Raw genomic sequence first — 27,670 nt, forward strand, 5'->3', positions numbered from 1 at the left:
AAAAAAAAAAAAAAAAAAAGAAAAGAAAAAGATAAGAGATGCTTCTTGCATACTCGCAACTTCGCAAGTTCGATAGAAGACCAAAAAATAAAAAAGAAATATTCGTGCATCATCCGTGAATCGAACACGGGCCTCGTCGATGGCAACGACGAATTCTACCACTAGACCAATGATGCTACTTGATACATACCCTGTCATGGTTTGACACTATACGGCGGCATAAAGTGAAAATTGCGCTTCGCACATAGATGCTGCGAGGTGATGGTTGCACCATTTATAAGGTATTCTTGTTCTGATGGCAGATTGATACCAAAGATTCAAATAGCAAGATACTCTCCTGATGTGTACGTCGAAATATAAATGTACGTATCCCCATGTCCATGAAATCATATAACCATATACCCTCGTAAATCTAATCCTCCCTTCAGTTCATACAATAACATCACACTCCATACAATACATCCTCATCACTGTCCTGCCTAGACTAGAGCAGAGAATCAATCCCTCTAACCGAGCAGTGAAGCTCATGAACATGAAAGCAAAGAGAAGAAAACAAAATACAGATCGCTTGCGTTAATCGTCCCACTCCTCATCGTACTGGTCTATCAACCGATTCTCTGCATCGACGTCCTCGGCGCGGCCGCGCTGGCCGCCTGGGTACCGGCCTCGTTGGGGACTGCTACTGGCGGCGGCGTAGCCCCGCGGTGAGCGTCGGATGCGCAGGAGGCGGAGGAGTGAAGAAAATAGGATGATTGTCATGTCCTAGATTAGGAGACTGTTAGCGTGGATCGAACTGATTCAATAATCGGAACGTGCTGATGAGAAATGAGCCTGTATGGTAAGAATGGATATTGGAGGTACACGATTTAGGATACAGGAGGAGGGAGAAAGGGTGTATGCATATCTATCGTTCTCTTCTTTTGTTTATAGGTGACCAAGGCCGACGAGGCTATTTTGTATCCATAGGAGCGCATAAAAAGGAGAAAGAATGACTGCAGCGGTCAACGCTGGATGCAGGTACTTTGTACATAACGATGAGGAAGCAATAATGAGTGAGAGCGCGACATGCTAGACCAGCAGCAGGGTTCAATCCAGCCTTGAAACCGGTAACTTTGCATTGCTCGGGTGATTGTGCGAGAGCGAGTCACGATGCCTGCGGTATGTGCGCCGAAACGGTGTCACTGCTAGTACACATACCTTCACAAAGTCGAGCATTCCAGCCCACAGGCTGTAGTTGGGACATTGTCTCCAGCCGCGCTGGTGCATGACGGTTCGTTGGTAAGCGCAACCACCGACCAGGTAAGCTGCGATTGCAATGAGGGCACTGCGCGCATGAGTTAGCTGGAACGATAATACCAGGTACTTGGTACTCACATTATACCGAAGATCCCTCCTGGAGACAGACCCTGGCCAGCAGGATCATGTCCATAGCCACCGCAGGCGGCAGAGCTTCGAAGTTCAAAAAAGTATGTGCACTCGTCCATCGTGCCGACGAAGGAGACTGTCGGTTGTGACGCGGAAATGTCGCGGTCGCATAGGAATGAGATGAGGGTCGACTTGTTACGCGAAGACAGATCGCCATCGCACGGAGAGCCGTCTGTGTAGTTGAGAACGAGTTTACGGCCTCGAAAGAAAAGTTCAGACGCTTGTTGTCTAGACAATGTTAGCTCCTCGGCCATTCGCAATGCTCAGGTAAACCAACCCGATAGAATATGTCTTGTCATCCTTCTTGTAGTACGCGCTGACGTTCTGCCACAGGTTCTCCCCAACTCCCACGACGTCCGTAACATTCTCAATCACAGGCCCGCAGACATTGAGTGTAAAGTTCGCGTTGTAGTCGTAGCCCTTTGCGTGCCAGCTCTCTTGTCGTTGGTGTTTGCGGGTTTTCTCGGAGTCGCTCGAAGGGTGTTGTACAGTCAAGCTGTTCAGGTCGTAGTAGAGTCCCGTTGTCGGAGAACGCGCGACGCATGGCGCTTGATCATCTTTAGAGCCAGAGGAATCGGAAGCCGCATATACAGAGGTCAACGAGGCAAAGGCGAGGAGGAAGCTGAGGAGGGAGACCGGTGACTTCATCGCGGGGATCGGGGTCCAGCGCGAGCCGGCGGCTGAGGTGATCGGCGGAAGAAAAAGAAGAAACAAAAAGGAAACCAAGGGAACGAGGTGGAGATGGAATAGTAATGAACGATGAGGCAAGAAGAGACGAGGACGAGGCGTTGTTCAGAAGATGAAACGTCGCATTACTGCGGATGCGGAGAACTCGGCCTCCTTTGCTTTCGCTTCGCAGACCCCAGCTGAACTTAGGCTGCAGCTTGTCTCCTGCTCGGCTTCTGTCGATCCGTCCTCAGACGTTCTTGCCGAGATCTCGGTCGAACACATAAATTCTGGTCCTCGCCAATGAGCCCTCCTCTATTGAATTTCTCCTTTTCCAATTGAGCGCTTCCCCGAGCTGTTCTGTCCTGTCCGTCGCGTCAACAGTACCTAGAGGAGCTCTTCGCCATGGCCTCCAAAAAAGACTCCAAACCTGCTGTACGCCTCCAACCTGTCCCTGAGAAACGAGGATATGAGTTTTCTGGCCCGTACGTTGCGCTCTATTCAACTTGCAAGAATTGACCTAATTTACCAAAATTTGCAGGCCTGGTGCCTTTGCCATTACCTTCGGTCTCCCCGTTCTCCTTTACGGCTTCACATTTTTGTGCAATGATGTCTCCGGCTGCCCTGCCCCGTCCCTGCTGCACCCCTCGACCCTTACGCTCGATCAGTTGAAGGCAGAGGTTGGCTGGCCCGAGGGAGGATTGCGCGCGCTCTACGATACACAAGTTTTTCTGTGGGTTCTGAGCTACTACCTGCTCCAGCTGTTTCTGTACGTGGCTCTACCCGGCCAGTTCGCGGAGGGCACCGAATTGGCCTGCGGCGGGAGGCTTCGATACAAATTCAATGGTAAAACTCTGCTCGCTATAGGATTTTCATTGCATCTCTAACACGCTTTTAGCTTTCCCGACTGCCATGATCATTCTCTCTGGCTTGGCTGTGGGGACCTACGTGCATGGAGCCGATTTCGTTGTTTGGACATTCATTTGGGACAACTATCCACAGGTTATCACCGCGAACCTGATAGTATGCTGGTCAATCGCCATTTTCGTCTACGTGAGGAGCTTCTCCGTCCCTGCGCCCGGTCAGCCCAACCCCGAGCTTCGCCAATTGGCACCGGGCGGACATTCAGGCAACGTGCTCTATGACTTCTTCATCGGGCGCGAGCTGAACCCGCGAGTAAAGTTGCCAATCCCATTCATCGACGAGCCGTCGCGAACAATTGACATCAAGACCTGGTGCGAGATGCGGCCTGGTTTGCTAGGATGGATTATTTTGAACTTGTCCAACATTGCACGCCAGTACAGAACCTACGGATACGTCACCGACTCTATTGTCCTCTCAACCGCTCTCCAGGCTTTCTACGTCCTCGACGGTCTCTACATGGAGCCGGCTCTCTTGACGACAATGGACGTGATCATGGATGGCTTCGGATACATGCTTTCCTTCGGAGACATGGCATGGGTCCCTTTCATCTACAACTTCCAGACCCGGTACCTCGCCATGTTCCCCTACGAGCTCGGACTGAAGGGCATCGCCGTCGCCCTGGCCCCGACAGCCGTAGGCTACATGATTTTCCGCGGCGCCAACAACCAAAAGAACCGCTTCCGCAAGGACCCCAACGACCCCCGGATCAGCCACATCAAGTACATTGAGACTTCCCAGGGCTCCAAGCTGATGATCTCGGGTTGGTGGGGAATGGCCCGCCACATCAACTACCTCGGCGACTGGCTCATGTCGTGGTCGTACTCGCTCCCCACTGGAATATCCGGCTTCGTCATTATCGAGTCGATCAATGCGTCCACCGGCGAGCTTGAGAGGCAGGCTGTGCAGACCCCGGAGTCGCGTGGGTACGCTATCATCTTCACCTACTACTTCCTGATCTACTTTGGTGTTCTCCTCCTCCACCGTGAGCGACGTGATGAGGAGAAATGCAAGAGGAAGTACGGCAAGGATTGGGACCGATACACTTCCCTGGTCCGCAGCCGCATTGTCCCTGGAATATATTAATTCACTGCACGCGCCGTTGGTGAGGTAGCTGCAATTCGTCAAGGAGGTTGACTCCCTAAATGTTTAATCATTTACATCAATTGCACCCTGCAATGGGGCTCAGGCTATGGTGTGATTAGTCCTGTATGGAAAGTTATGTACGGTTTCAAGATCTAGCTTGATTGGGCATAATTGCTGGAACATAGATATTATAGTCGTTTAATTATACGCGGAACAATTATTCTAATTACCGCTTGCGCTTTTTCGTATCGACGAGCACATCTAAACCCCAAGCTTCATCACCGGAATTCGGTACCCATCCCGCTAGAACTTCTCTGGCACTTTGTATAGCGCTTCTTCGCGCTCGGATTGTCTCCGTCAGGTCTGCCTCCTTAAACTCGCGATATGTTGATGTTTGTAACACAGGCGGGCCTGTTCCTGCAATGACCCTTCCGCCGTCCGCGTCTCCATCAACTGGGCCTGCACTCTCCGTAGATGATGGGAAGATCGATCCCAGAACCTCTTTACAATAACTCCAGGATTTCGCCCTCGAGAGCGCAGACGCACCTCGTAACCCCGGCGCAGAGAGCTTATTGCCCTGCCTCACGCCGTTGATGATGTTCTCAAACAAACCTGTCTTGGACCCGCGCAGGGAAGGCAAGGATTTGGAGCCTGTATCCCCAATCACTGTCCGCGGAGCGCCCTCGGCATCCGCGGGTATCGGTGCCGTGGGGGCGCGGACCCATATCGATGAGAGATTGCTTGGTTTGGTCTTTTTCATTGTCGCCGCGGAATCCGGTTGGGACTGGTCGTCTGATTCAATCTCCGATATGGGATCGCTTGCTCTGGGCTTGCGGAACGGCCATTGCGATTTGAGCTGCTCGGTTGGGATGGATAGGACTTGGAATGGACGGAACTCGTAGCGGTACCGGGACTCAGTCCCCCTTACAGCCTCAGCTCCCGTCCCAGTTTCTATCTCAGCCCCATTCCCATTCCCAATGGGCCACACCCTCCCCTTAAGCCCCTTCATCCTTCCATCCTCCCCAAAACACCTCGCACACCCGACGCGCGTGATCTCCTCCTCAGGTAGAACAAGCGCAGCAATATACGCATTCTCTGTCGGCGCAACAAGCAGACTCGTCTCGTAGTTCAATAACGACGATACCTGGCGCAGCGCAATCTTATCCGAGCACGATTTGCTCTTCGTCGACTCTGCGTCCGCGCGGGCTGGCTTGCGGCGGACGATTCCTAGTTTCGAGAAGTCGCCGCGACCGGAGAGGAGAGGTGTGGCTCTGGTTGATTCATTGTTGGTATCGCTGGGGGTATTGTCGGGTTCTGTCTCTGGGGCTGGGATAGCCCATGGGGTTGGGTCGTCTTGTGCTGCTATGCAGAGCTCCATGCTTGCATCGCCGCAAGGGGCACAGGTGCAGTACATGTAGATTCGCACGTCGGACTGAATCTCGAACGGAGGCTCGGGTCCTCTTTTGATATTTGCGTTTGAGATATCTGCTGGACGGCGCTGGATATATGGTGAGGTAGAGTCATTTGTATGTCTGTGTGTATGTTCAACTGAATGGCCCTCCTGAGCCAGTACACTGTGGCATTCAGACATAAGCCAGAAGTTGAAAGCACGCATGGCGAGGATTTCGGCGTGGCAATCATGCAGCACTAGTCCTTTGCAATGCGGGATTCGGCTCGCAGAGAGGCATTTTGCGCCAGTTCTGGGAGGGTCAGTATCCTTCTAATATAAATAGGCTTTGAAGAGGAGCATACGCAACGGCAATACATGTTAATGTTTCTGAAGGTGTATTTTCTCCTAGTAAAAATTAGCTGCATGGAATATTGAAGCCTGCGCCGTGCTTGGATGAGGGGATATCGGGGTGTGTTGATTTCCCACATACACAGTATAGCAATATACTCCAAATAATGACAATAACTCACCCTTGACAAGAACAATGCCCGTCATGGGAACCCATTCGACTGTGCCATCGTCGCGAATAACGGGCTTGCTGCGCTTCGGCAGACCATCGAAATGCGAGTGAACTATGGTGGCAATTCGAGATGGTAGTGACTGAGTCTCTGGTCCTGTGTCACCCATTGCCGGGACCCGGTCAGACACAGCAGACTTTGGGGTCGCTGCTTGCTTGCTTGAAGCTTTTGCTGGCCGTCACGATGTTGTAGGAGGATAATTTAGAGCAGGATTTTTATGCATATTGGCGACTTTGTGCAGGAGGATGAGTAAGCAGTTTTATCCTGGTCCTCTTTCCTTCGTCCAACAGCCTCTCATCTCGTCCATCTCACGTTTGTCACCTTCAATAGTGAAACTTGTTGCTTTGAATTTGATTTGTCATTCGCTTGATAATCAACAGCAGGAACATTCATCCGAATACTTCAGACTCGAGATTGAGTCATATATCACAATGGGTGGCCCGTTGAGGCTTGGAGCCTTGGAGAGCCCCGAATCGTACCTGTGGGATCTAAACCGGATGAGGCTTAAGTTCCCAGACAAGGCGAAGGATCAGTGGGGCCTCGAATATAAGCATGGACGCCATGATGCCCCCTCCCCTTCTTCCTTTCTTGACCCGGAGAGCTGCTTCATCAACATTACTGAAGGCTATCCTTCGCACCCACAATGACTATCCTGCGTAAAGCTTGCCAAAATTGCACTCTAGCAAAGCGGAAATGCGTGGTTCAGCTGCCGAAGTGCACTCGCTGCGTCCAGCGGGGCCTGGAGTGTACCTATGATCTCGAGCCTTTGAAAGCTGCAACTGTGCAGGATAAACAGCTACACAACATGACGTTCAACACGAGCGTATGCGATACCCCGGGATACTGTTTCATGAAGAGCGTCAATCTCCACCCTCCTTTCATAGACCCTGCAATTTGTGGTACCGGAAACACAGATAACCTAGTGCTTTTGCGTCTAGGTTATCAATGTGTCCCGGATCTTCTGAACCTGGGAAAGCCTGCGCTTTTTGTACATCCAAAGCTGCAACTTCAAGGCAACTCTAATCACATTGTCGCACTGATGGAGGCTCGGCAAGATAACCTGGACCATGAAATGTTTGAGCGCTTGATCCAACTTGACGTCAAGCAAATATCCCTTATGGAAAACTTGAGCGGCCTTCAGTTGCTTCTGGTTTACGGAGCCTTTCTTTTCCCAGCTCAACAGATAGATACGCAGGCATTTCTCAAGGTCATTTACGAATGGGCCCATACTCTGTTAGCATCGGCCCAGACTAGAAGGCCTCGAGACCAGTCTCCATGGCAGGCGTGGCTGTTTGGAGAGAGCGTTCGGCGCACTATTGTCTCGTCTTACGGTCTCGGGATGGCTCTAAGTAGCTTCAAGTACGGATACTGCACTCATTGGTTGTTCATGGAGTCGCTTCCATTCGACGAACGCGCCGGCCTGTGGATGGCGACGTCGCCGCAAGCCTGGATAGCGACAGCCGGGGCGAGAACTGGCGAGGATGTCGGGGAGAGGCTCATTTCACTGCATGAATTTGGGCAACGATCTGATGGACCAGGCTGTGATTTCCGTGGAGACGCGTTTCTAGCTCTGCTGGCCTACGCCCACAACGGCTGACTTGTGGGAACTAGACCGAAGTTGGAGCAAGTGGATGAGCCTTCCTGTATACTTCCGATACATACATCATGACCGTTGTATGAGAGCTCAAGCTATAAATTGTGCCATTCCTTCCTCTCAACTCACGTCTTCAACTCATCAAGCCATCTTCACACACTACTTCAAAGGTCCTCACCTCGTCGAAACAACTTCTTAACATGCCTTCTGAAAAGCCCATCCTTGTTGTCCTTGGTGCCACAGGCAAGCAAGGAGGATCGGTCATTTCATACTTTCTTTCCTTGTCACCTTCTCCTTATGCTCTTCGCGGCGTCACCCGAGACCCATCCTCGCCCAAGTCTGCTTCTCTGGCCGCTGCTGGTGTTGACATGGTCAAAGCTAACGTTGACGACCCTTCATCCCTTGACGCTGCCTTCAAAGGCGCATCTGCTATCTTCAGCGTCACCGATTTCTGGATAAACTTCTTCGACCCCTTAGAGCGCGAGAAGGCTGCCGCATCAGGCCAACCTATTGGCGTTCATTGCCGGGAAAGAGAAATTCAAATGAACCGGAACATTATCGACGCCGCCGCCAAAGTCAGCACGCTTGACCGGTTTATCTTCTCTGGCTTGGTCAACACGAACAAGCTGAGCGGTGGCAAGTACCCGCATGTCTACCACTTCGAGGGCAAGGGACTCTCTGAGGACTACGGCCAATCAACTCATCCAGACCTCTGGGCAAAGACCAGTATGCTTTACGCAGGGCTATACCTTGAGAACTACTTTGGGGTCTCTGGCGCTTTGTTCCGCCCCAAACTAAACCAGGCCAGAGACACTCTTGTCTTAACCTTGCCCGACTTTCTGGCTAGATCACCGTTTCCCATGTACTCCGCGGTGGATGATACCGGAGCACTCGTGCATGCGTTGCTTCGCGCCGCACCGGGCAAAAAGCTCCGTGGCGTCAACGAGTGGCTCAATTTACGAGACATGACCGAAATCCTGGGCGAAGTGTTAGAGAAGAAGGTGGAGTTTGTTGACAGCCAACCTGTTACTCAGTCAGGAGACCCTGACCTGGACAAGGAGATGAATGATATGATTGGGTTTCTTGTCGAGTTTGGATATTTTGGCGACAATTCTGAGAATGTTGATAAGAGCACTGTGAACCCAAGTGACTTGGGAGTACCAGTGCGGCTGCAGACTGCTAAGGAGTGGTTCAAGAAGCAGGACTGGGAGAGGGAGTTGGAGGTCGGTGTCTGATGTTTATCGATGGCTCTCGACTTGATATATGGATTTAGTTGATAATCACCGCTCCAAGAACTCTAGTCTAAATTAGTTATGAATTTATATCCGCAAAGTCTAATATAGTTTTCCTTATACATTCTCTACCTACTGATAAGAGATAAATACTCTAATCCAACCGCGAGAAACTGGTATACTCCTTGGTAGCTCTACCCAGATTAGTCACGTGCCCACCTTATCAATCTCCATCTTTTCCGCCTCACAAGTCAAACCTCACTCTCCAACACCGACTACCAACCATAGACCTCAAACTACGAACGCCACCAATAATCTCTCGGAACTCCATCAGAGCCGAAATCCTCCAAAATGGCCGACAAACTCCGCACCCTCCAAAATCTCGAAGCGATGCAAGCGCGCTACATCGGAACAGGCCACGCCGACACGACGAAACACGAGTTCCTCTCCAACATCGCGCGCGACAGCTATGCAAGCTACGTTGGGCACCCGCCGCTGCTCGGGTACATGGCTGTGGCCATGGGCGAGCCGCGCGAGAAAGTGCGCGCGATGATGATTGAGAGGATGGTTCGGGGGGTTGGGGCGCCGCCGGAGGTTAGTATTTTTTGAGATTTTTGATTTTGGCATTGGTCCGGTTCGATGGAAGATGGTTGTACTGACTTTTTGATGTAGACGCAGGAGTGAGCGGTTTTTATAGACGAGACGAGGCGGAGGGCTTTCTTTGCGCGGCTGGCTGGGGATATGGATGCGACGGTCGGGCGGTTCGACTTGGTGATACGGTGCGATGCGACGATACCTCTAATTCCGTGAATGGGCTCGATCGAAAGAATCTGGACAATAACAGAGGGACTGCGCAAGGGAAACCCACGATCTACCGTTCCATTTCGGCATCAGTCGGTCGACCTGAATGAAGATGTTCCGCGGGGAGAAAGGGCGCCGCTTGCTGTGTTTTTAGCACGGTAGCAGATGGAAAGGAAACCCCTGATAACCTCCTGGGGCTGCGACGACATTTGTTGGGAGGAATCACTTTACGGCGTTTAGAACTGGAGTCTGGAGTCAAGTCTGCCATATACCATGAAATGCATAAATTCATTCCCACGTCCCGATGAGTATCTACCTCCCAGGAACTCAGATTTATTGTCCGGTCATAATGTACAGTACGTTCAGTCATATCATATCAGCCGAAAGAAAAGAAAATCCCAAGACCTATGTGCAGCTGCAATCACTTCTTCCCTTCCACACCCGACGCCGTCCCCGCCCCCGTCACTGCCCCAACCTGCCTCGCAAGCTTCGTATTCTCCGCCTGCAACGACCCAATAAGGCTAAGCCACTGCTTGCGCTCACTCTTCAGCTTCTCGCACTCCTTCCTGACGCTCTCGAGTTCGCGGCGCAACGACTCGGTCTCATTCCGTGAGTGCGCCTTATCGTGCTTCTCTGCCTCCTTGCGCTGATGTGCCTCGAGCTTCGCGGCTTCCTTGAGCTGGTGCCGTTCGATCTTCGCAAGGCGGCGGATGAGCTTCGATTCCTCGCGAAAGAGCGCCGTAGCGACTTTGTTCATCTCCGGGTGTTCGGTTGATGGCGTGTCGGCGCGGCTGCGCACGTTGCTGCTACTCGGCGTGCGGTCCTCGGAGCCGAGTTTCTGCGTGCTGCTTGTGGGACTTGTACCGCCTGATGGCACGTCCGCTGAACCCAGGGCAGCGGCTTTCTCCTTTCTGACGTCGTCTTCCGGAGGGCGCAGGCCGAGAGACTGGATGTCCGAGCGGACGAGGTCAATCTGGGCTTCGACGCTGCGTTTTTGCTGGGCGAGCTTGGCGAGCTGGCGCTCGTGTGAGGAGAGTTTGCCCTTCTTTGTTCGCTGGAGGAGCTCCGCAGCTGACATGTCGAGGTTGATGTCTCCGGGCGTGTTGGGTTCGGTGTTGAGCTCGGTGTTGAGTTCGGAGTTGAGTGACAGTGTCTCGTCTTGGGTGTCCGATGATTTTACGTCTCGGCTCTGGCTCTCTGGGGTTACTTCGCGAGCTGTGTTTGTTGAGCTAGTATCGACGTCTGTTGTGCCTGAAGCGGATTGTTGGCGTGAGTGCTGGGGTATGTAGCTTAGGACTGCCTGTGGTGCGTATCGCTCGAGACCCGCCTGGAGGAGCTGGCTAACACTCGCTATGAGGCCATGGTGTTCTTCCTGATCGTACTCGCTCAGATCCGAGTCGCTGCTCTCTGAATCTTCCGCATTTGCAGTCGCTGGCTGAGAAGCCTGTGATTTCGACGTGGATGCTCGCTCGCGTTGCTTTGCCCCCGAATTTGGCTGGGACGCCCAGTCTAGAAACTTTGCTGCGTCGGAGCAGATGCTCTTCGGTGTCCCCTTTTCAACCATCCACCGCGGTATAGTACCTCCAGGGTCAGACCGAGTCACCATAATCCACTCGACTGGGTTCGACTCGTCCTCTGCACGCTCTTTATCAGTCCCATTCGAACTCGAACCGCCACCCGAGCTAGTCCCAGACGATCCCTCCCTCTCATCCCTATCAACCAAAATCTCCCGAATCATCTCAACAGACTCATACTCGCCCCGAATATAATCCTGCAGCTCGGGAACATCAGGATGTACACACGGCCTCGAAACCATCATCCAGCTGCGCCCAGCCCTCCCTTTCCCCTCCCCCTCACTCGCAACGCTCCACAAACGCTCCCACGTAATGATCATAGTGACAAAATCCCTCGCCGTCGTCGGCCGCGGGAACTGTGCAGAGACATGATAAACACTCACCCGCCCCAACACGGTCTCCCCATCCTCATCCCGTACCTCCACCTCCTCAATCTGCTTCTCCGCACCTATCCCCCGTACTGCCTGGTCCGCGGGGAGACCCTTCTCAATACGCCACTGGTTATTCTTTAGTGTCTCCTTCATCTCGCTCGAGAGCTTCTCCTCCCACACGGAGAAGGGTAAGCCCTCATGTATGGAGCGCCGGCCGAACCAGTGGCCCTTGCCGTCTGCGCCGGGGAGCTTGTACACCAGGATCCCGAGCGGGTTATCGCGGGCGTTGCCGACTTTCACGGGCTTGCTCCATTCGCGTTGGTGGGCGAGGGTGGTTTCGTCTGTTGTTCCGAGGCGGGCGCGGGAGGGTTTTAGTTTGCCGTATGTGGTTGTGTTGTTAGTTTCGGCGGATGAGGAGGAGGAGGAAGGGGGTTCGGGGACGGAGTCGATTATTAGGCGGGCTTTCGTGGAGAGGTCGGCGAGGTAGGTGCGGAGGTCGGATTGGTCTGTGGGGATTGTGTCCCAGTGGGTGCCAGTTAGGAGTTTTAGTGCTTCGTGGAGGGCGGCCATTGAGGATTGTAATGAAAATGGTGTTCTTGTGTTGTGGTGGGTTGTATACTTCGTAGGGGACGATGAGGAAACCAGGCTCCAATGATCGACCCTGGTCTGATGCCGCTAATCTGGAAAATAGAGAGAAAGAATTACATCGAGAGTCTCATCCGAGAGATTGTTAAAGAGCTGAGGCAGTTTGTGCAAGATCCAAAATCATTGCTGCAGCCTGGAGGAAGAGGTGCAACTTGCTGCCAGGGTCGAGTGGACCTGACGTCACTGTTCTCGGCTCTCCGCATTCCTGCCCTATGAAGGTCACTTACCAAGAACGTCCAAGAAAGACCAAGAAGAAAAGGCAATCATTGTCAATCTGTTTATGTGTGGTTTCAAATTATTACTCCAAACTAAATACAAGCTGAAGCTGCATAAAAATGATCGCGAGTGCAATGAACGTATTGGGGCACTGCCCGTTCCAGCATCCGATTCCCGTCACTCAAACTGCTCACCAGTGAACAGATAGTTGATCGGGCATATCCAGGAAATAAAAAACCCAGCCTGGACAGTAGGAGATGAACCTACCAGGCAACAGCCAGTCTATATGGACAGAACGGTGGAGGTACACTGACCTCATGAGGCATGACCAACTGAGATCACAGATCAAGGCTGGCTTTTCCTCGCTCGGGATCTGCCACAGGCAGACTTCCCAAGGCCGCCGAGATCAGTATATCCAACGCCGATCAAATCCACACAAACCGCACTGTCGCAACTCTGCGTCCATACCATCCCAGATGAGTATGTATCGCAGCGCCACGATTGCATCCGCCCCTTGTCCGTGCAGACACCAGTCTGGTAACCTGTACCAGAAGGAGAAGATGTTGGATTGGGAATAGCGAAACAATACCAGTTCACGGAACCAGTATCGTCATTGCCGCCTGCCCTGCCAACTCATGGAAACGAAATGAAACCTCAAAAGAGTGTCGGTAAACGTTTCTCATCCAGACCATACCTCAAGCCGCGAGGCCCACCAGTCTTCATGACATATAATGCGGGATTGAATGGGAACAAAAATGACAGAAAGCCGTCCCGCCGCTGATTCTTGATGCAAAAGAGAGAAGGGGAAACAAAACGCTAAACAGGCTGAAACCAAACAGATAAAAAAAGAGACACGATATTATCTTCTGTGTTCGTAATGCAAAGGCGAAGTGGAGTATCATCGGGCTTAAAAACAAATCATGGATAACGCCGTCACTGATGCCGATTAGTCTGCTGTCTGTAGTCGAAGGGAGCTTGTCCCTGTGGTTCTCGTGGGTATAAATTCTCGGAATCGGGTGGTACTGGTGACCGGTACTGGCTCTGTCGATAAGGACCCTGGGATCTAATCCAAAAGACACGCGAAAGTCAGGAAGACCGTCAACATCAAGTGTCTGGTGTCTTGGATCCATTACATCGTTGTCCCGTACGGCAGCGCAAAATCCTGGTAACGATCTCCCCATCCGAAGCCCGTCATGTTCGCCGCTGTGCTACAGGGCTGGACGAGCATACTCGGAAGAGGGAGCACTGCAAGAGCAGCCGACGTGGCTGCGGCGCTGTAGTACTGCAAGGTGTTGTAGGGAGATGTGGTGTATGCTTGTGTATAAGCCGGCGATGGGGATGGAGAGGCCATCTGCATCTCAGGCAAGGCGCCCAGTCCGGCCCACATCCCAGGGTTTACATCCCCAGATGTGACCGTTGTGACTGGCGCCGGGCTGGATGGTAGCACTTTCCATGACTCCATGGTCACCGGCTGCTGCATCGGGTCATGCCACCACGTTTCGGGTCCCGTCGAGCTAGGGAGCAAAGGTGTCGATCGAAGAACATCAACCACGCGAGGAGGGGGCGGGAGCAGAGGGACGAAAAGGGACGAGATGGCCGTCTTCGCAGTCTCACTCCTACCACCAAGCAGCTCACCTGCACCGTCTTCTTCCAAGCCCTCAAGGGCCTGGACGTCGGCGCGGAAAACAAATTTGTTGGCTGCCTGGACAAACTCCTCCTGTAGCTTCTTTAGCTGATTATCCTTCTCAGACCAGTCCCAGGTGCTGACGGCGGCGTCGACCGAGTAGACATCCTTGTGGTAATCAACGAGCGCCTCGATCGTCTCTGGCGTCAGCTTGAACGCAACCTCGTTCTGAGACACCATATCAACATGCACCACGTATGCTTCCATGTGAATCATCTGGTAGTTGAATAGTGCCTCTACTAGAGGGTTCTCGTCCTTCCTCAGCTCCGACTCGGGAGCCTTGGGAAACATCATCGAACAGAGCGTCCAGATAGCGTTTGGCGAAGAGAGCGTTTCGGTTAGGCATCTCGTATGTTGCGACACATTGTTGAGAGGTCGTTTAACCCGGTTGACCCGCTTCAGGGTTGCTGTGAGCCATGGTTCGATCCGAGAGTTTAACACCACGTTCGGCGAGGACCGCGGCGCGAAGGCGGCTGCCGACGATGGCAGCAAGACAACAGGCATTGTGTTTCAGTGCAGAGTTAAGACCAATGATAAGTAAGATAGCCGAGAAGGAACGAAATAGTCGGGAGTTGGTCAATAGCGAGAAATAAAATCGTTCATCCAGGCAACATTCGCCCTCTTCCTGTTTCCGTATATGATAATATTTGCCACGGGGCCACGGCGATATCCAGGTACCAGGTAGCGGGGTTTCCGAACCAGATAGAAGGTCGTGTGGATTCGTCGCTGCTATTGCAGTTGGATAAGTCGTGATAGTCCGTGGGTCGTATTGAATGGAATTAGTAGTATGTGGGCGAACGTGCGCGGTGGACGAAGGACAGAAAATAAAACAAAAAGGTTGGGTAAGAAAAGAATGATAAGTATAAAGAAAGAAAAAGGCCTGAGGGCCGCAAAGAGGGAAGAAAAGAAAGCAAGACCGATGATATGGAGAAGAAGAAGAGGAAGAAGAAGTAGCGACGAGGAAGACTGGAGAAAAGAGGAGGAGGGGCGGCGGTTGCAGCAGCGAACAGGGCCCGAACAGGCAAGCAATGGCACAGGCAAACCGGCAGGATCGAATAATCCCTGCTGGACTTTTCGAAGACTCGAGTTTAACAGGGAAAAATAATTATTCAAGGTAAAAAAAAATAAAAAATAAAAATATATTCAATAATAATCTGGATCAAATTTGAAGCTGTCGCTGGGGCCACTGGTTGTATAGAATGCAATTCAACCTCTTCTTGTGGTTTCGAGACACCTTCAACTCAACATCCCTCATACATCCTCTCGTCTTTTAAGAGTCCTGGCAAAGAGCGAGTCTACCCGGCGACTTTTTCTGGCGCAGGTGGTGGAAACCCGATCGTATGGAACAAGTCAGTCCCTTTTGGCCACGACCCGGATTCGCCGTGCGATCTCAGCTGCGCATGGCCTCGCTCTCCCCGCTGCCTCCCTCTGCCTCTCCTGGCCGAGCGTTAGCAGTATGCAGGCGTCCAGAATCGTCATCGCCGGTGGAGACTCGCGAAGGGTCTGTCTGCCTCTGAGCTTTACGTCCAGAATACACTCTTCCATTAGCCCAGAATCCGCTGCCTGCTAGTCGATTCGATGCTTAAATATACTTCCAGCCTGCGACGACATGCTTGTTGGGGCGAAGCTGGACTGGATGCATTTGATGGGTTGCGCTCCATGGAACCGCTGGAAGAGAGTTCAACCAAAGTGCCTAGACTCCTTGGGCAGTCGCTACTGATTCGGGGGGTTTCGGATGATTCTCGAATACTGAGCATAGAAAAAAGAAAAGACGGAAAAGGAGCATTTCCTCCAGTGCGATGGAACGTGCGATGGAACGTGCGACGGATCAAAGTCGCAAGAAGGGAAGCCGTTGAAGGCAGATCGACGACTGGGAGTGTCACAGCCCTCCTAGCCCCTCCTGCGCTCTGGCGGCGGAGTACTAATACCACCACTATACCAGTCAGAAAAAGGCAGGATAAATTTTACTGTGAACGCTGAGTAACCTTCCAATGATCTGGGTTTGGCTGCAGTTGTGAAACACTACAGTCAGAGAGTCTCTCAGACTTGACTCGGGGAGGCTGGCAGCTGGCTCAGCCCCCATCGCTCTCCACCTCGAATCATGGTCTTGTCTGCTTACTGGACCCTCAACCTTTAGGTTTCGTGAGTTTTACTCCAGATTATTGCGCAAGTTCTCATCTCCTTGCTACCGTCGATCCCTAGGATAGCCGACGAGACAACGTCCCAGAAAGCGTTCACGAACATATTGAGAGTTCTCCACGCTGCATCAGGATTCAGTGCATCGCGGAAAATCATCCGATGCTCATAAACCTGTTCAGGGCCGCCATCTGCAGTCGCTAACGCTGTTGGGCGTAGGCCATAATATGCACCCGATCCCATTGACGGGTTCGCCGATTTGCCACCACAGTGGACCGAGATTCAGCTGGGAAGTGTCCAAAATCACTTGACTTTGAACAGCGATTAGTTAATATTCGCCTGTGGCCTCGTGTTGTGGCTGAGTTTGAGGAAGCTAAAACACTGTGCATCTGGAAATTTACTCGGCATCGTTATGTGCTGCTGCATAAAATTGCGCCTCTTTCGACCATCATTATCAAATCAAGTTCTCAAGCATCCGAGACAAGACCTACCGCAGCCGGACACTGAGAGCATGCAATTCAGATAGACTCTGCGGAACTAATACCCATCCGTATACAACCTCTTCGGGACTGACCCAGAGATTGGCCTTGTCCGGTTCCATGGTTCCCTATTTCCACAAAGAACACAATAGGAATATGCGCAGAAAGGGCCAGGGTCGTACGCCGAGTGTAACTCGATATCTCCTTAAACTCAAGCCTCCATATCTCAAATCGAAGCCGAAATAAAGAGCAAGCACAGATGTCAATCATAGTCGGATTTGTATATGCGTCCGGCCTTTGTACGAGCTCCGGAGCTCCGTAGTATTGTGTGCGGTACCGCTAGGCATCGGCCGGTCTTCCAACAAGATCCGCGTGCATCCTCGTTCCGGCCTCACTGGTCAAGACAAGACGTACGAGAAGCCAAATCAGGACGGTTTCATTTCCTGAGCCTTTGAAGAAGGTTCATAGCACTCGGTCGACTGGCAAGTGAAACGATCCGTCTGCAGTCGCCAGTCGTTCAGTCAAGTATACTGGATCCCACATGACCTTGGCTCCTCACGTGGAAAGTTCGCCAAAGGGAGGAGAGAAAGAGAGCAAGAGAGCAAGGACTCGAAAGCAAGGAAAACCTCTTGTAAAAAAAAAAAAAAAAACTCAGCTAGCCCCACGGCGTCCGTCTTTTAGCACATGAGCTAAATGGGCTCGAGGGTCGACAGAGTGGCTCTTCTGGACGTTCATTTGTTGCCCTTGAGAAACGCCGTCCGGGACGCTACATCCGATATCCCTGATATGACCAACGATTGGACCAAGCCTCGTTGAGAATCATCTCCAGCCTCTCTGAAAAAGGAATCTGAGTCAAAGGTGAGATGCACTTGTAATTATACTACTGCTGATACTGGGGTGTTACGTTGAGTAAGCATCCACCAAAGAGAGTATCAGAAATGTAAATAAGAAGGATGGAAGCCTCTGAGAGGCCTTCGCTGAATCTTTGATCAGCATCCATGCGTCTTTGGCGTTGCTCTGGACTCCCCCGTATGCATGTCGCAGGTCCCCTTAACTAGCGTGCGTATGCAATCAGGGGCCGTCAGGGAGTATAAGCTTGGAAATGGTAGGTCTCTTTGAACAAATCCTCCTGTCCCCAGGAAGCTGGCCGCATGACGTTCCAAAGTCAACACGAGAGCCGTGGCCATAGGCCAGAGATACAGAAGCAAGGCGAGTGGCGAAACCACGACTGGATGAGACTGGGAGATGAGCAGGCCGAAGCGGAAGGACATTTGTCTCGAGACCGAAGGTCATGCCTCCAGCTTGCCTTGCACGGCCCGCAACTGGAAGAGCGCATATGCAACAGGCAGAAGAATTGAGGGTCGCAGAGCGGCAGAATGAGGTCAGATGAAAAAGAACAGACACGAAGATGCCGCCCCAACATCAGCATGCGCCCAGTCGCTTGGGTTGATAGATGTGGAGTGCATGTATGAGTCACGAGGAGCCATGCAAGGCGCTTGGAGTCGGAGGGCAAGATGAACGAGGAAATTCCCGGGCGTCTCTTCCCTGGTTTCTTTTGCTTATCAGTCTAGAGATCTTGTTAGCCTCAAACTTGACATGTGATCTATCACAACTAGCAATTGAATTTGCCGAGAACATCGACCTTATTTCTGGATGGGTATGATAATGCGTAGCAAAGGAAACACCGAGCGCTGGCGACTAGGCGAATGTGGATCGGTGAGGATGGCAACACTGACAGCTGCTCAGTGTCGTGTCGGTGATGCCCGGCTGCGCCTCGCCAGCGAAGCATCAGCCACACTGGTGAGGCGAAGTTTCTGCAGCGATCAGCAATGACATAATGATGCGCTGTGGCGCCCGGAAATCAGTGGAGGAAGAAGAGAGCGAAACGAAAAAGAAGAGGATACCTCGAAGGAATCTGAAAAAAATCAGCAGGAGTTGTTCTGTGAAGTGGTTAGCGCTTGAGTCAGGATCGGCTTGTCGTCTCCCGCCCCGTGACAGCAAGGCGGGTCTTTCTGTATGTATCTCCGGCAAGGAAAACAACTCGGTTGGCAACACAACATCGAGACAGTCCATCCAGCGTCACCAGATTTGACACCTTCGATGAGGATCCGGTAATAATGGATAGTTGTCCGCCTGACGAAGATCAGCTATCCGTGCGTTGTGTTCTCAACAATCAGCATCTCATCTCACTTCCATCCTCGACGCCCGGGATCCTGCCACCTTAGGCCTCCTCTTGTGTCGTACAGCCAATGCACCTAAAAGCAATGGCGGTAAAAGGGTTGTACGTATTCGACCCGATGGATCGAAGACGCCTTCCCGCTCTCACCCCTCCATGACGCTCAAAACACTCTCGCTCGTCTCTAGCCGCCCAGGAATCAACCAATCTAGGCATCCTTGATACCTGCTTTGGCGACGGCGATCTCTGCATATGTTTCAGCCCGGCTTCCTGCTTTGGCCTCGACTGGTGACGAAAGAGCAAACATAGTCACACCATGCGTGGTTCCGGCATGTCTCCAAAGTCCCACCTCAATCAATATTAATATCGCCGTGGAACCGTGCGATCCCACCTTCGGCTTCTTGGTGGGCGCCCCAACGCACTAGTGGTGCTGACAGTGCATAAAGGTTCAGTCACCTGCTCTGCTAATCAGTTTGGGCAGTGACAGAACGGCCTGGACTGACAAAGGTATCGAACTTGAGTCTTGGTGCTTTGTGCACCCCTGCCGCTGCCCATGTTATAGACCTGCAAGCGACATGGATTGGAGAAGCGCCGCGACCGGATTTTACACCTCACTTTTGCGCACATACCTCATACCTTCCTTGATCTGCTTTGTACAAAGTACGAAAGGCAAGGGGTAGCTTGTGCTAGGTCCTGTTAGGGTCGTCCGTTGTCGGACTCGGCTCTTTTACCCAAATCTGCTCATGGATGCCTGAAGAATGAGAGGAGGAGAGTTTTCTGACAATGAGCCGACAACCATCAAGGCCGTGATGGGGGCGTGATCCTTGTTTCGTGATGGGCCCAAGTTCCTGATTGCGTACGTGTGGACATTCTGGACCGTCCCGTCTGCAGGTCTTTCCCAAAGTTAAACTTCAGCTACTGCACCGAAGCTTATTGGGACTTACCCAAGATCTAGGTATTGTGCTTTGAGAACCACAATCAAGGAAGGCCATCCTTCCCTCTGATGAGGACTTGTCCCTGTAAGTAGTCTTACGCGCTGGGCCGTTCTAGGCCATGCTCTCAGCCAGTGTCCATGCAATTGAATCATTGTTGGCCAGTCATTTTCATTATCCTCCTTCTTTGCTCATCAACGTGTGTCACCAACTGGATCACTAGCTCGTATGTTCAACCGCACAGGAAGCCTCGCTTAATGACTCTATCTAGATCTTGGAATCTCGAAATTTGGCAGGACCGTCATCTTAGGTACTTTTGCACTCTCTACATAACTATATCTGAAGACCTATTACCCAATTTGAGTTCAATGCGAATATGCAAGGCTACTTGAACTTGCAGTAATAACTAGGCCCAAACGAGCCTCATTATACTGCAATTGGACATACACGAAACCAGACCTGGCAGGAGGCTTACTAGAAGCCCTAAGCTCCTACGAAACTGAAAAAGAAGTCATTGAACCAGGACTTTTAGAATTCTGAAAAAGTAACTATCAACCTGCTACTCCCGGATTTTGATATCGAAATACTATTTCATTGCCTTAGTCCTCGCGCTTCCGCTTCATCAAAAGTCTACGTACTCAGCCTAGGTAACTTACCCAGAAGAATACTCAGGAAGTGGTCTCCTGCTAGACATTTACCGATCCTCGTGTCTCTGAGTTCATGTACTTTCTTTTGTGGTTAGAAGACTTTTGCCCAGATGATGTCTAAAAATATACTACTCTTCTTGCAGTAAGCACTCTGTACATACTCAAGTAAGTCCCTCATGCCCACACCTTCGATATAGATGATCGGAGAGAACATTGTCTAGCATATAACTTGATAGTCCCTCAAGACAAATAATAGGTGATTCTCAGAGCAAAAAGCTACTGATGCCTCGATACGCGACAAACTCATGTTCCGGGCGTGGTTGAGCAAGATATCATCGATAGTGCGGATTGATACCGATTATATATTCAACGACAACCGTTTTAGAGAACTAATGTGTTGTGTCAAAGCGCAACTGAGATGTCTGATGGCTGTTTTGCTAGCGATATATCACCATATCCTGGAGGCTGATATCGGGTTGACCCTCGCAATGGATGGGTTCAGATGAACAAGAGATGAAATGCATTGACGTGGCTGCTTTTCTGACCCATACTAGTACTCTCCTTTGAAATACGCGTCGCCTTTACAGTCAACACATGAGAGCGGTGAATTAGGAGATAATGCAGCCATATTTGATGGTTGTATTTAGGGGGGACCCATCGAGGAGATACATGCTATACAAAAGAACACCTACAAAGGTGCTAGAACTTTCGGAGTGCGCAGACAAGGGGACTACTAACGCCTCACGGTGGTAGACATAGAGTTTCTCTGGACGTGGAAGGGAAGTTGAATACAGCCCGTTCCCTGGCTTGACACCGAGCTTGAAAGCTGTACAAGACCATTAGGGGTAAATTGGGATATACGTCTAGTATACTACACCGCGACAAGGTGAGTATGCTGACAACTTTGCTTTCCCTCTAGGGAAGGGCTGATTGTGCATCGGCTATTGCAGCCAAGCGTATGCTTCTGCATGTAATACTACCCTCTCAAACCCTAGGGACCTGCAAGTGTGGAAGTTCCGGCCGAGGCTAGCATTCGAGTTCGTAATCATGGCCTCTTTGCCATCATGACCGTGGTAATTTGGAGACTGGAGAGGTGTATAGCAACCGCCAGGTCGATTGTATCTCTCTTATAGAGACAGTAATCAGGAAATTACCAAGGCTTTGAGAACAGTTAGCATTGATATCCTCCGTTCCCGAGCCGGGAATCGGCGTTTCTTTTCCAGAGCGTCCCGAATCTTAAGATATAGCGGAGATGCCTTCGAGTATTGGTTGCTTGTGGCTTGACAACGTTGAAACAACCAAGCCTTCGCATCTTGACATGAAGGTGCGGTCGGATAGGGCAAGTGTATGCGGCTAACCATTGTCCTTGCGTAGGGACTCGAGGAGATGAGATTCCAATCATATCTTCTACTGCATATTGCAGCAACTCTGACACTGATGCAAAACCGAAACACTGCACCTGTTTCTCAGCAGCCTAAGGACAGCCCAACCTTGCATACAGTGGCCTCCACGGGAACGCAGCGAAGTTGCTGAAAGTCACATCCCCGGACAACCGTTCTCTCATCTCATTGGGCATCGTGCATCTTGAAAAGGCACAGAATCATGAATGCGTAAGTAACGAAAGTGGTAAGTGATAGTCCTTGGACAATGCGCCGAGCTTGGAAGCTCCAGATGCAATCCTTGAATTGGTAGCCTTTTCAGACCGTCAAAGTACCTTGACAGGTAGACAAAAGGGAACATATCCACAGACGCAACAAGCAAGCAAGCATTGCCCATGATGGCACAACCAGGAAAATCCGGGTATGCGATGAGTGTTGCCGGCGAGCCGACATGCAACTTCGCTCCTGATAACAGTATTATGGGGCGCAATTATCACCAGTCTGTTTGAGTTGTTTCCCTCCTATACGTATTTCGAATCGTTCATGTGACATCTTTTCGCTTTTTCAAGACACTCTTGTCTTCTTAGGGTTTGATGCGTTTAGGGAGTAATGCGGAGTCCATACCGGTCATGTCAATGTGATGACCTTGGCACAAGCTACCCAGAGATGGTTGTCACTCCGTTTTCTCAAAAAGATACATTGCTGGACGTGGTAGATGTTATTTCACTAGGCGTGCTATTGGTGAAGAGGCGTCGCAACTTCATTCAGACGAAAATCTGGGATTTGACTCGAGAAGCACTTCAAGATTGTGCACGACGTGAATCACTGGGAATTGTCGATCAGCGAGAGGACATTCTGATGCTATGACACCGTTGACACTTACAATTGCGGTCTCTCGCCCACTTCCACGAAATGAAGCTTAGCTGTCATGCCTCGGATGATATTCACGGATACACACCAACTCTATAGTTATCAATACCTTTGAAACCATGCCCTGTCAATTACGTAGGATGCTGTCCTTCCCAGACAGGGTCCATCTGTCATTAAAAGCACGTCATATGTTTCGCTTGAAGCCTGAGCCGGGATGAAGGACGTCGCCTTTCTCCAACGACAACCCCCAGAAGAGTACCAGTACCCCGAATAACAGTCTCAACTGACAACTCGTATGTTTCCACCAATGAGAGTGCCCTTCATTCATGAAATAAGTCCCCGACATTCGTTTTTGGGAAGATAAGCAGCGAGTGAGCCTGTTCCTGGCATCATCTGGCAGAGAGTCGAGCTCGAACTCCTCAGTCAGATCCTCGGCAAATTCAAGTGTCTTGTGAATCTGGAGAAAGTCCCACACCTCCGCACTCAAACGCTGGTTTCGACTCTTGAGAGGTTCATTCCTCCTCGGCACTTTTCGTTCTCTGCTGATCTTTGCATGCTTCTGGCAATGCAAGATTTTGGAACTGGCCGACAGCGGGGGCTATGAGGTCATAGGACGCTAAGCAATTGCTTATCCCACGGGCTGCCTTTCACCTTACTCTCTCTGGCATGGCGGGCCCCGTTTCCAAGTTTCCCCGCTCCTTTCACCTGAGCTGCTGCTCAGCTGCCAGCCGCGTGCAACTCAGAGGAGGATCCTGCGCAGGTGAGATCGAATTTTAGAGTCTCAGCTTGAGGCCTGGGCTTCATTTCCTCGATACCTTTGCGCTGGTCGTTCTTTGTTGTTCGCACTCAGCACCGAATGTGACGCGTTCGGCTTCCGAGAGTTTCGCACTCTTGATAAACACAGCTCAGAAGACTCCTCTGTGGTCGAACATGACGGACAACTCTCTTTGGCGAGGTCGAAGATCTCTCATCATTTCAGGAACTCGGCACCCTCCCTTCCCCAATCCCCATCTCTTCGGCTTCTCCAAGGGAGCGAAGACAAGAGTTCTTGTGGGGAGCCTCCGGCGTCGGAGCCAATCCCGCTAGCGATAACTGCCGATCGCTAAGGAGCCCGTGCGTGACCGCCAGAGTCACACCAAGACGAAGTGCATGGCGCTGCTCCGAGAACCTTCCTCACCAACTTCCAACCAAGGCATCATCGGATGAGAGCAGAGCAAGAGAAAAGCTCCGGCGACACGCTGATGTACATACTCGGAGCACTCCCTGCACGTTGCCTCTATCACATGCTTTTGATAGACACCAGAGGCTGCACCGCCGCAGTGTTGTTCCCTCTGCTTGTCCAGAGTGGCCCACCAGGAATCGGGTTGTCTCCACCCTCTCAGGCACCGTTTCTGGGACCCCCGTTGATTAGGGGCTCCAAAGTTCATGATTTAGGTCTTTTTCACAACTTTTCCGCTTGACAAGTTTCCCTTGTCTTTCCCATCAAGCTAATGCCTTTGGTACGACCATGAAAGCGCCCACCGAGAGCATAACATAGAGCTACCAACAACAGCCAACGGAGACAGAAGGCTTCGGAATACCGATTGCTTGATATTCAGACTTCAGTGAGCAATTCAGTATTCCCGCAGTGCCGCCACTCGTCCAATGGCTGCGCTAGTCATCACTGATCAGCATTGTAGTAAAATAGTGCCTCCCATAGCTAAAGGCGCGCTGGGCCCAGTACCTTGCTGCTGGTCAATCTTTCCCGTTTTGTCGATAGGCTCAAGGAGAGAGCAGAAGATCCAAGCAACTTTCATCGCAAGGCTTTCCCAATTCAATTATGCAGAACCGCATTCCCGCAAGACAGGCGGGAGGCACCGTCTGTTCCCAGCATGACCAGAATGGTTGCTCCGTACGCTTGAGTCATCTCCACTGACGACGATGGCTGCTCTCGATCAATCCTCGTCGCTACAAACGAGGATTATCACCCCTTGCTGCTACCTGATAGGTTAACCACCGCCCCCGGACCCATGGTGGCCTCTCTAGATCGAGGGAATATCACAATTACCGCGTGCTAAACAGGTATCAATCTCCGTTAGATCAGATTCAAGACTTCTCATCATCGATGGGTCGACAAAGCCAAGGGGGAATAAACAAGGAAATCTCCATTGTAATTAAGAGTGAGATAGGCGGCGTATCACCTCACATGCGGGGATTCTCGTCTGCTCGGCTCCCCAGACTCAAATACTAGCGGCAAGCGGGGGCATTGCTTGGTCCACGTCTAGTATAAAGAACCCCATCCACCTCCCTCCTTTTCAAATTTGGTTCCCCTCCGCTGTCAACTGCTGGACAACCTCCTGTGAAGCTTGGACGGAGACTCAGAATGCGTTTTTCAACAATTCTCTCGGCGCTGGTGCTCTCGAGCACCGCGCTGGCGACACCAGCTCAAGTATCCCCGTCACAGGAGGCCGTTGAAGACCAGTCTGTCGCGGTACCCACGGGAGCCGTGGCAGAGCCAACCACCACTGTCGTTGCAGAGCCGACTGAGAGCACCCGAGATGACCAGGAGGAGGATACCCAAGCTCCACAGCCGACAACAACGCAGCCGGCCGCCACCCCGAGCCAGGACGGTACCGACCAGCAGGACGATGATTCGGGCAATGGTCTACTAGGTGGCATCCTCTCTCCCTCGAGCTCCGACGCCCCGGATGATGCTGCCGATAATACGAATGGGCCTACCGAGTCTGCAGCTCCAACCACCACAGTGACAAAGACGGAGACTACTAAGCCGAGCACGACGTCTAGCAGCTCTAGCCAAACATCGAGTTCGTCCGACGACAACCCACTGATTCCTGATGGAGTAACTGGAAACCCATTGACTGACCTGGGAAATCTCCTGGGCGGCGTGACTGGCCTCCTTTCACCTACATTACTAAAGAATATTGAATCGTTCTTCCATCACTTTGCGTACCTGTTCGACGACAAGACAACCGAGCAGACCAAGGGTTTGATTGACCTAGCGTCCGGGCTGCTGACCCAGGCCCTGATCAAGAAACTGGAGAGTCTCGTCGATAACGCAGTCGACCTGTTGACGCCGGAATTTGTCGATGAGATCAAGAAACTCATCAAATCCGTCGGACCTCTCCTGACGCCTGATCTATTTAAGCAGATTTCCAGCTTGTTGGAGAACGGCAACAACCTGCTGACTGCAGAGTTTGTCAAGGAGGTTAACACCTTGATTGGAAACGCCAACCACCTCCTGACTGCGGACTTTGTCAAGGAGGTCAATGCTTTGATCGGAAACGCCAACACCCTGTTGACAGCTGAGTTTGTGAAGGAGATTCGCCAGTTGATCGAGGCTGCTGGTCCTCTCCTGACGCCCGACTTGATCAAGGAGCTCAGCACGCTGCTCAAGAACGCCATCAACCTGCTCAGTGCGGACTTTGTGAAGAACACCAAGGGATTGATCAACAATGTGGCGCCAGTGATTACACCTGGTCTCCTTGCTGAAGTTGGCAGTCTCTTGGGTAACGCCAACGACCTGTTGACCCCCGAGTTCGTCAACGACACTCAAGGATTGATCGAATCCGCCGGTCCTCTCCTTACTCCTGGACTATTCAAATCGATCAGCTCTCTTCTGGGCAACGCCAACGACTTGCTGACGGCGGACTTTGTGCAGGATACCCGCAGTCTGATTGGTGCTGTTTCTCCTGTCCTTACACCTGACGTTCTCAAGGAGGTTGCCGCCTTGCTGGGTAACGCCAATGACCTCCTAACTGCAGACTTTGTGGATGATACCCAAGGCCTCATTGGAGCAGTGGCGCCAGTCCTCACACCCGAACTTCTCAAGGAAGTCGGCGGATTACTGAACAATGCCGGCAAACTATTGACGTCGGACTTTGTTGACGACACCAAGGGCCTACTTGGCAACGCCAACGACCTCCTTACGCCTGAATTCGTCAAGGATACCCGTGGCTTAATCACCGAGCTCGGCCCGATCTTGGGCGACGGCTTGCTTGACTCGGTGGGCAGCCTCCTGGATAACGCCAACGATCTCCTAACACCCAAGTTCGTCAATGAAACCTCTGGCCTCATCAGCGACATCTCACCGGTCATCACGCCCGAGCTTCTCGCCGACGTGGGCGGTCTCCTCGGTAACGCCAACAAGCTTCTCACAACCAAGTTCGTCGAGGAAACTCAGAACCTCATTGAGAGCGTTGGCCCGGCCATCACGCCTAATCTCCTCCACAATGTGACCTTCCTGGTTGGAAACGCCACGGGTCTCTTGACGCCGAAATTCGTCAACGAGACCAAGGAACTCATTGATGGAGTCGCGCCTGTTATCACACCCGAGTTGCTCGTACAGGTCGGTGGTCTTTTAGACCACGCCGGCGACTTGCTCACCGGCAAATTTGTCAATGAGACGCAGACTTTGATTGAGGATGCTTCGGAGGTAAGCTATCACCGCGCATATCCCCTGATATCCTAAAAGAATCATCTTGCTAACGTTGTATATCCAGTTACTTCCCGCGTTGGTGCAGATCTTGGGTAACCTGTGAAGCGGTTTTTGATTCCAAACTTGTGAAAGCCATGAATAATGGGCAACGACTTTCATTTACATGTGCATATGATTAATCATGCTTGCGACGTTATGGACATGTCAACTGTTTATACGTCATGATAATAATGTTTATAATGGATGTCTGAATTCGACGTCGGGTTGAGTGTTAAGATCGCGCGTTCCTCAAGGTATAGCGGTGGTTGTAGATAAATATATAGCTTGGTGTAGTCAACCTTCCTGGCGCTGAATGCCCGGTTGATCCTCCCTTCGCGGATACCTGCTGCTGGCTGCGATTGAGGCGGTATATATTGCTGGTAAGCGCCAAAAT

At 51.6% G+C, this 27,670-nt stretch overlaps 11 protein-coding genes and 1 non-coding gene across 12 annotated transcripts; 6 read left to right on the forward strand and 6 right to left on the reverse strand.

The window, feature by feature from the left end:
• Positions 1-105: 105 nt before the first annotated feature.
• BJX68DRAFT_t99 lies at positions 106-176 on the reverse strand. The gene has a single exon. It is a non-coding gene; the product is annotated as a tRNA-Gly (tRNA).
• An 815-nt stretch (positions 177-991) lies between these two features.
• On the reverse strand, positions 992-2,316 carry BJX68DRAFT_99579 (putative vacuolar sorting receptor (Mrl1)). The gene is made up of 3 exons (XM_071050163.1): positions 1,703-2,316; positions 1,375-1,653; positions 992-1,324 (listed from the first exon to the last, which is right to left on the reverse strand). Exons 1-3 carry the CDS (start codon positions 2,071-2,073, stop codon positions 1,087-1,089), a joined length of 888 nt encoding a protein of 295 aa, XP_070898301.1. The 5' UTR covers positions 2,074-2,316; the 3' UTR covers positions 992-1,086.
• Position 2,317: 1 nt separating this feature from the next.
• erg24B (c-14 sterol reductase) lies at positions 2,318-4,211 on the forward strand. Its single transcript, XM_071050162.1, has 3 exons — positions 2,318-2,576; positions 2,633-2,937; positions 2,990-4,211. The coding sequence occupies exons 1-3, from the start codon at positions 2,497-2,499 to the stop codon at positions 4,096-4,098; spliced, it is 1,494 nt and encodes a 497-aa protein (XP_070898302.1). The 5' UTR covers positions 2,318-2,496; the 3' UTR covers positions 4,099-4,211.
• Positions 4,212-4,262: 51 nt separating this feature from the next.
• BJX68DRAFT_238312 (tRNA-specific adenosine deaminase) lies at positions 4,263-6,340 on the reverse strand. The gene is made up of 3 exons (XM_071040331.1): positions 6,019-6,340; positions 5,851-5,893; positions 4,263-5,798 (listed from the first exon to the last, which is right to left on the reverse strand). The coding sequence occupies exons 1-3, from the start codon at positions 6,173-6,175 to the stop codon at positions 4,325-4,327; spliced, it is 1,674 nt and encodes a 557-aa protein (XP_070898303.1). The 5' UTR covers positions 6,176-6,340; the 3' UTR covers positions 4,263-4,324.
• A 47-nt stretch (positions 6,341-6,387) lies between these two features.
• Positions 6,388-7,762, forward strand: BJX68DRAFT_99609 (Zn(II)2Cys6 transcription factor domain-containing protein). The gene has a single exon (XM_071050164.1). The coding sequence runs from the start codon at positions 6,710-6,712 to the stop codon at positions 7,661-7,663; it is 954 nt and encodes a 317-aa protein (XP_070898304.1). The 5' UTR covers positions 6,388-6,709; the 3' UTR covers positions 7,664-7,762.
• BJX68DRAFT_99610 (NmrA/HSCARG family protein) lies at positions 7,763-8,989 on the forward strand. The gene has a single exon (XM_071050165.1). It carries the CDS (start codon positions 7,861-7,863, stop codon positions 8,893-8,895), a length of 1,035 nt encoding a protein of 344 aa, XP_070898305.1. The 5' UTR covers positions 7,763-7,860; the 3' UTR covers positions 8,896-8,989.
• Positions 8,990-9,161: 172 nt separating this feature from the next.
• Positions 9,162-9,585, forward strand: BJX68DRAFT_238314 (splicing factor 3B subunit 5 family protein). The gene has a single exon (XM_071040332.1). The coding sequence runs from the start codon at positions 9,244-9,246 to the stop codon at positions 9,499-9,501; it is 258 nt and encodes an 85-aa protein (XP_070898306.1). The 5' UTR covers positions 9,162-9,243; the 3' UTR covers positions 9,502-9,585.
• A 231-nt stretch (positions 9,586-9,816) lies between these two features.
• Positions 9,817-12,530, reverse strand: BJX68DRAFT_99639 (uncharacterized protein). The gene has a single exon (XM_071050167.1). The coding sequence runs from the start codon at positions 12,206-12,208 to the stop codon at positions 10,115-10,117; it is 2,094 nt and encodes a 697-aa protein (XP_070898307.1). The 5' UTR covers positions 12,209-12,530; the 3' UTR covers positions 9,817-10,114.
• Positions 12,531-13,628: 1,098 nt separating this feature from the next.
• Positions 13,629-14,687, reverse strand: BJX68DRAFT_267490 (uncharacterized protein; the record flags this gene model as incomplete). The annotated part of the gene is made up of 1 exon (XM_071045831.1): positions 13,629-14,687. One exon carries the CDS (start codon positions 14,685-14,687, stop codon positions 13,629-13,631), a length of 1,059 nt encoding a protein of 352 aa, XP_070898308.1.
• A 4,692-nt stretch (positions 14,688-19,379) lies between these two features.
• On the forward strand, positions 19,380-20,701 carry BJX68DRAFT_238325 (uncharacterized protein). The gene has a single exon (XM_071040333.1). The coding sequence runs from the start codon at positions 20,047-20,049 to the stop codon at positions 20,296-20,298; it is 252 nt and encodes an 83-aa protein (XP_070898309.1). The 5' UTR covers positions 19,380-20,046; the 3' UTR covers positions 20,299-20,701.
• Positions 20,702-22,055: 1,354 nt separating this feature from the next.
• Positions 22,056-22,381, reverse strand: BJX68DRAFT_99905 (uncharacterized protein). Its single transcript, XM_071050169.1, has one exon. The coding sequence runs from the start codon at positions 22,327-22,329 to the stop codon at positions 22,114-22,116; it is 216 nt and encodes a 71-aa protein (XP_070898310.1). The 5' UTR covers positions 22,330-22,381; the 3' UTR covers positions 22,056-22,113.
• A 2,423-nt stretch (positions 22,382-24,804) lies between these two features.
• Positions 24,805-27,651, forward strand: BJX68DRAFT_99911 (uncharacterized protein). The gene is made up of 2 exons (XM_071050170.1): positions 24,805-27,234; positions 27,302-27,651. The coding sequence occupies exons 1-2, from the start codon at positions 25,165-25,167 to the stop codon at positions 27,338-27,340; spliced, it is 2,109 nt and encodes a 702-aa protein (XP_070898311.1). The 5' UTR covers positions 24,805-25,164; the 3' UTR covers positions 27,341-27,651.
• Positions 27,652-27,670: the final 19 nt, after the last annotated feature.

This window comes from Aspergillus pseudodeflectus (genome assembly GCF_044049435.1).
Source record: "Aspergillus pseudodeflectus strain CBS 756.74 chromosome Unknown BJX68scaffold_25, whole genome shotgun sequence".
Lineage (NCBI taxonomy): Eukaryota > Fungi > Ascomycota > Eurotiomycetes > Eurotiales > Aspergillaceae > Aspergillus > Aspergillus pseudodeflectus.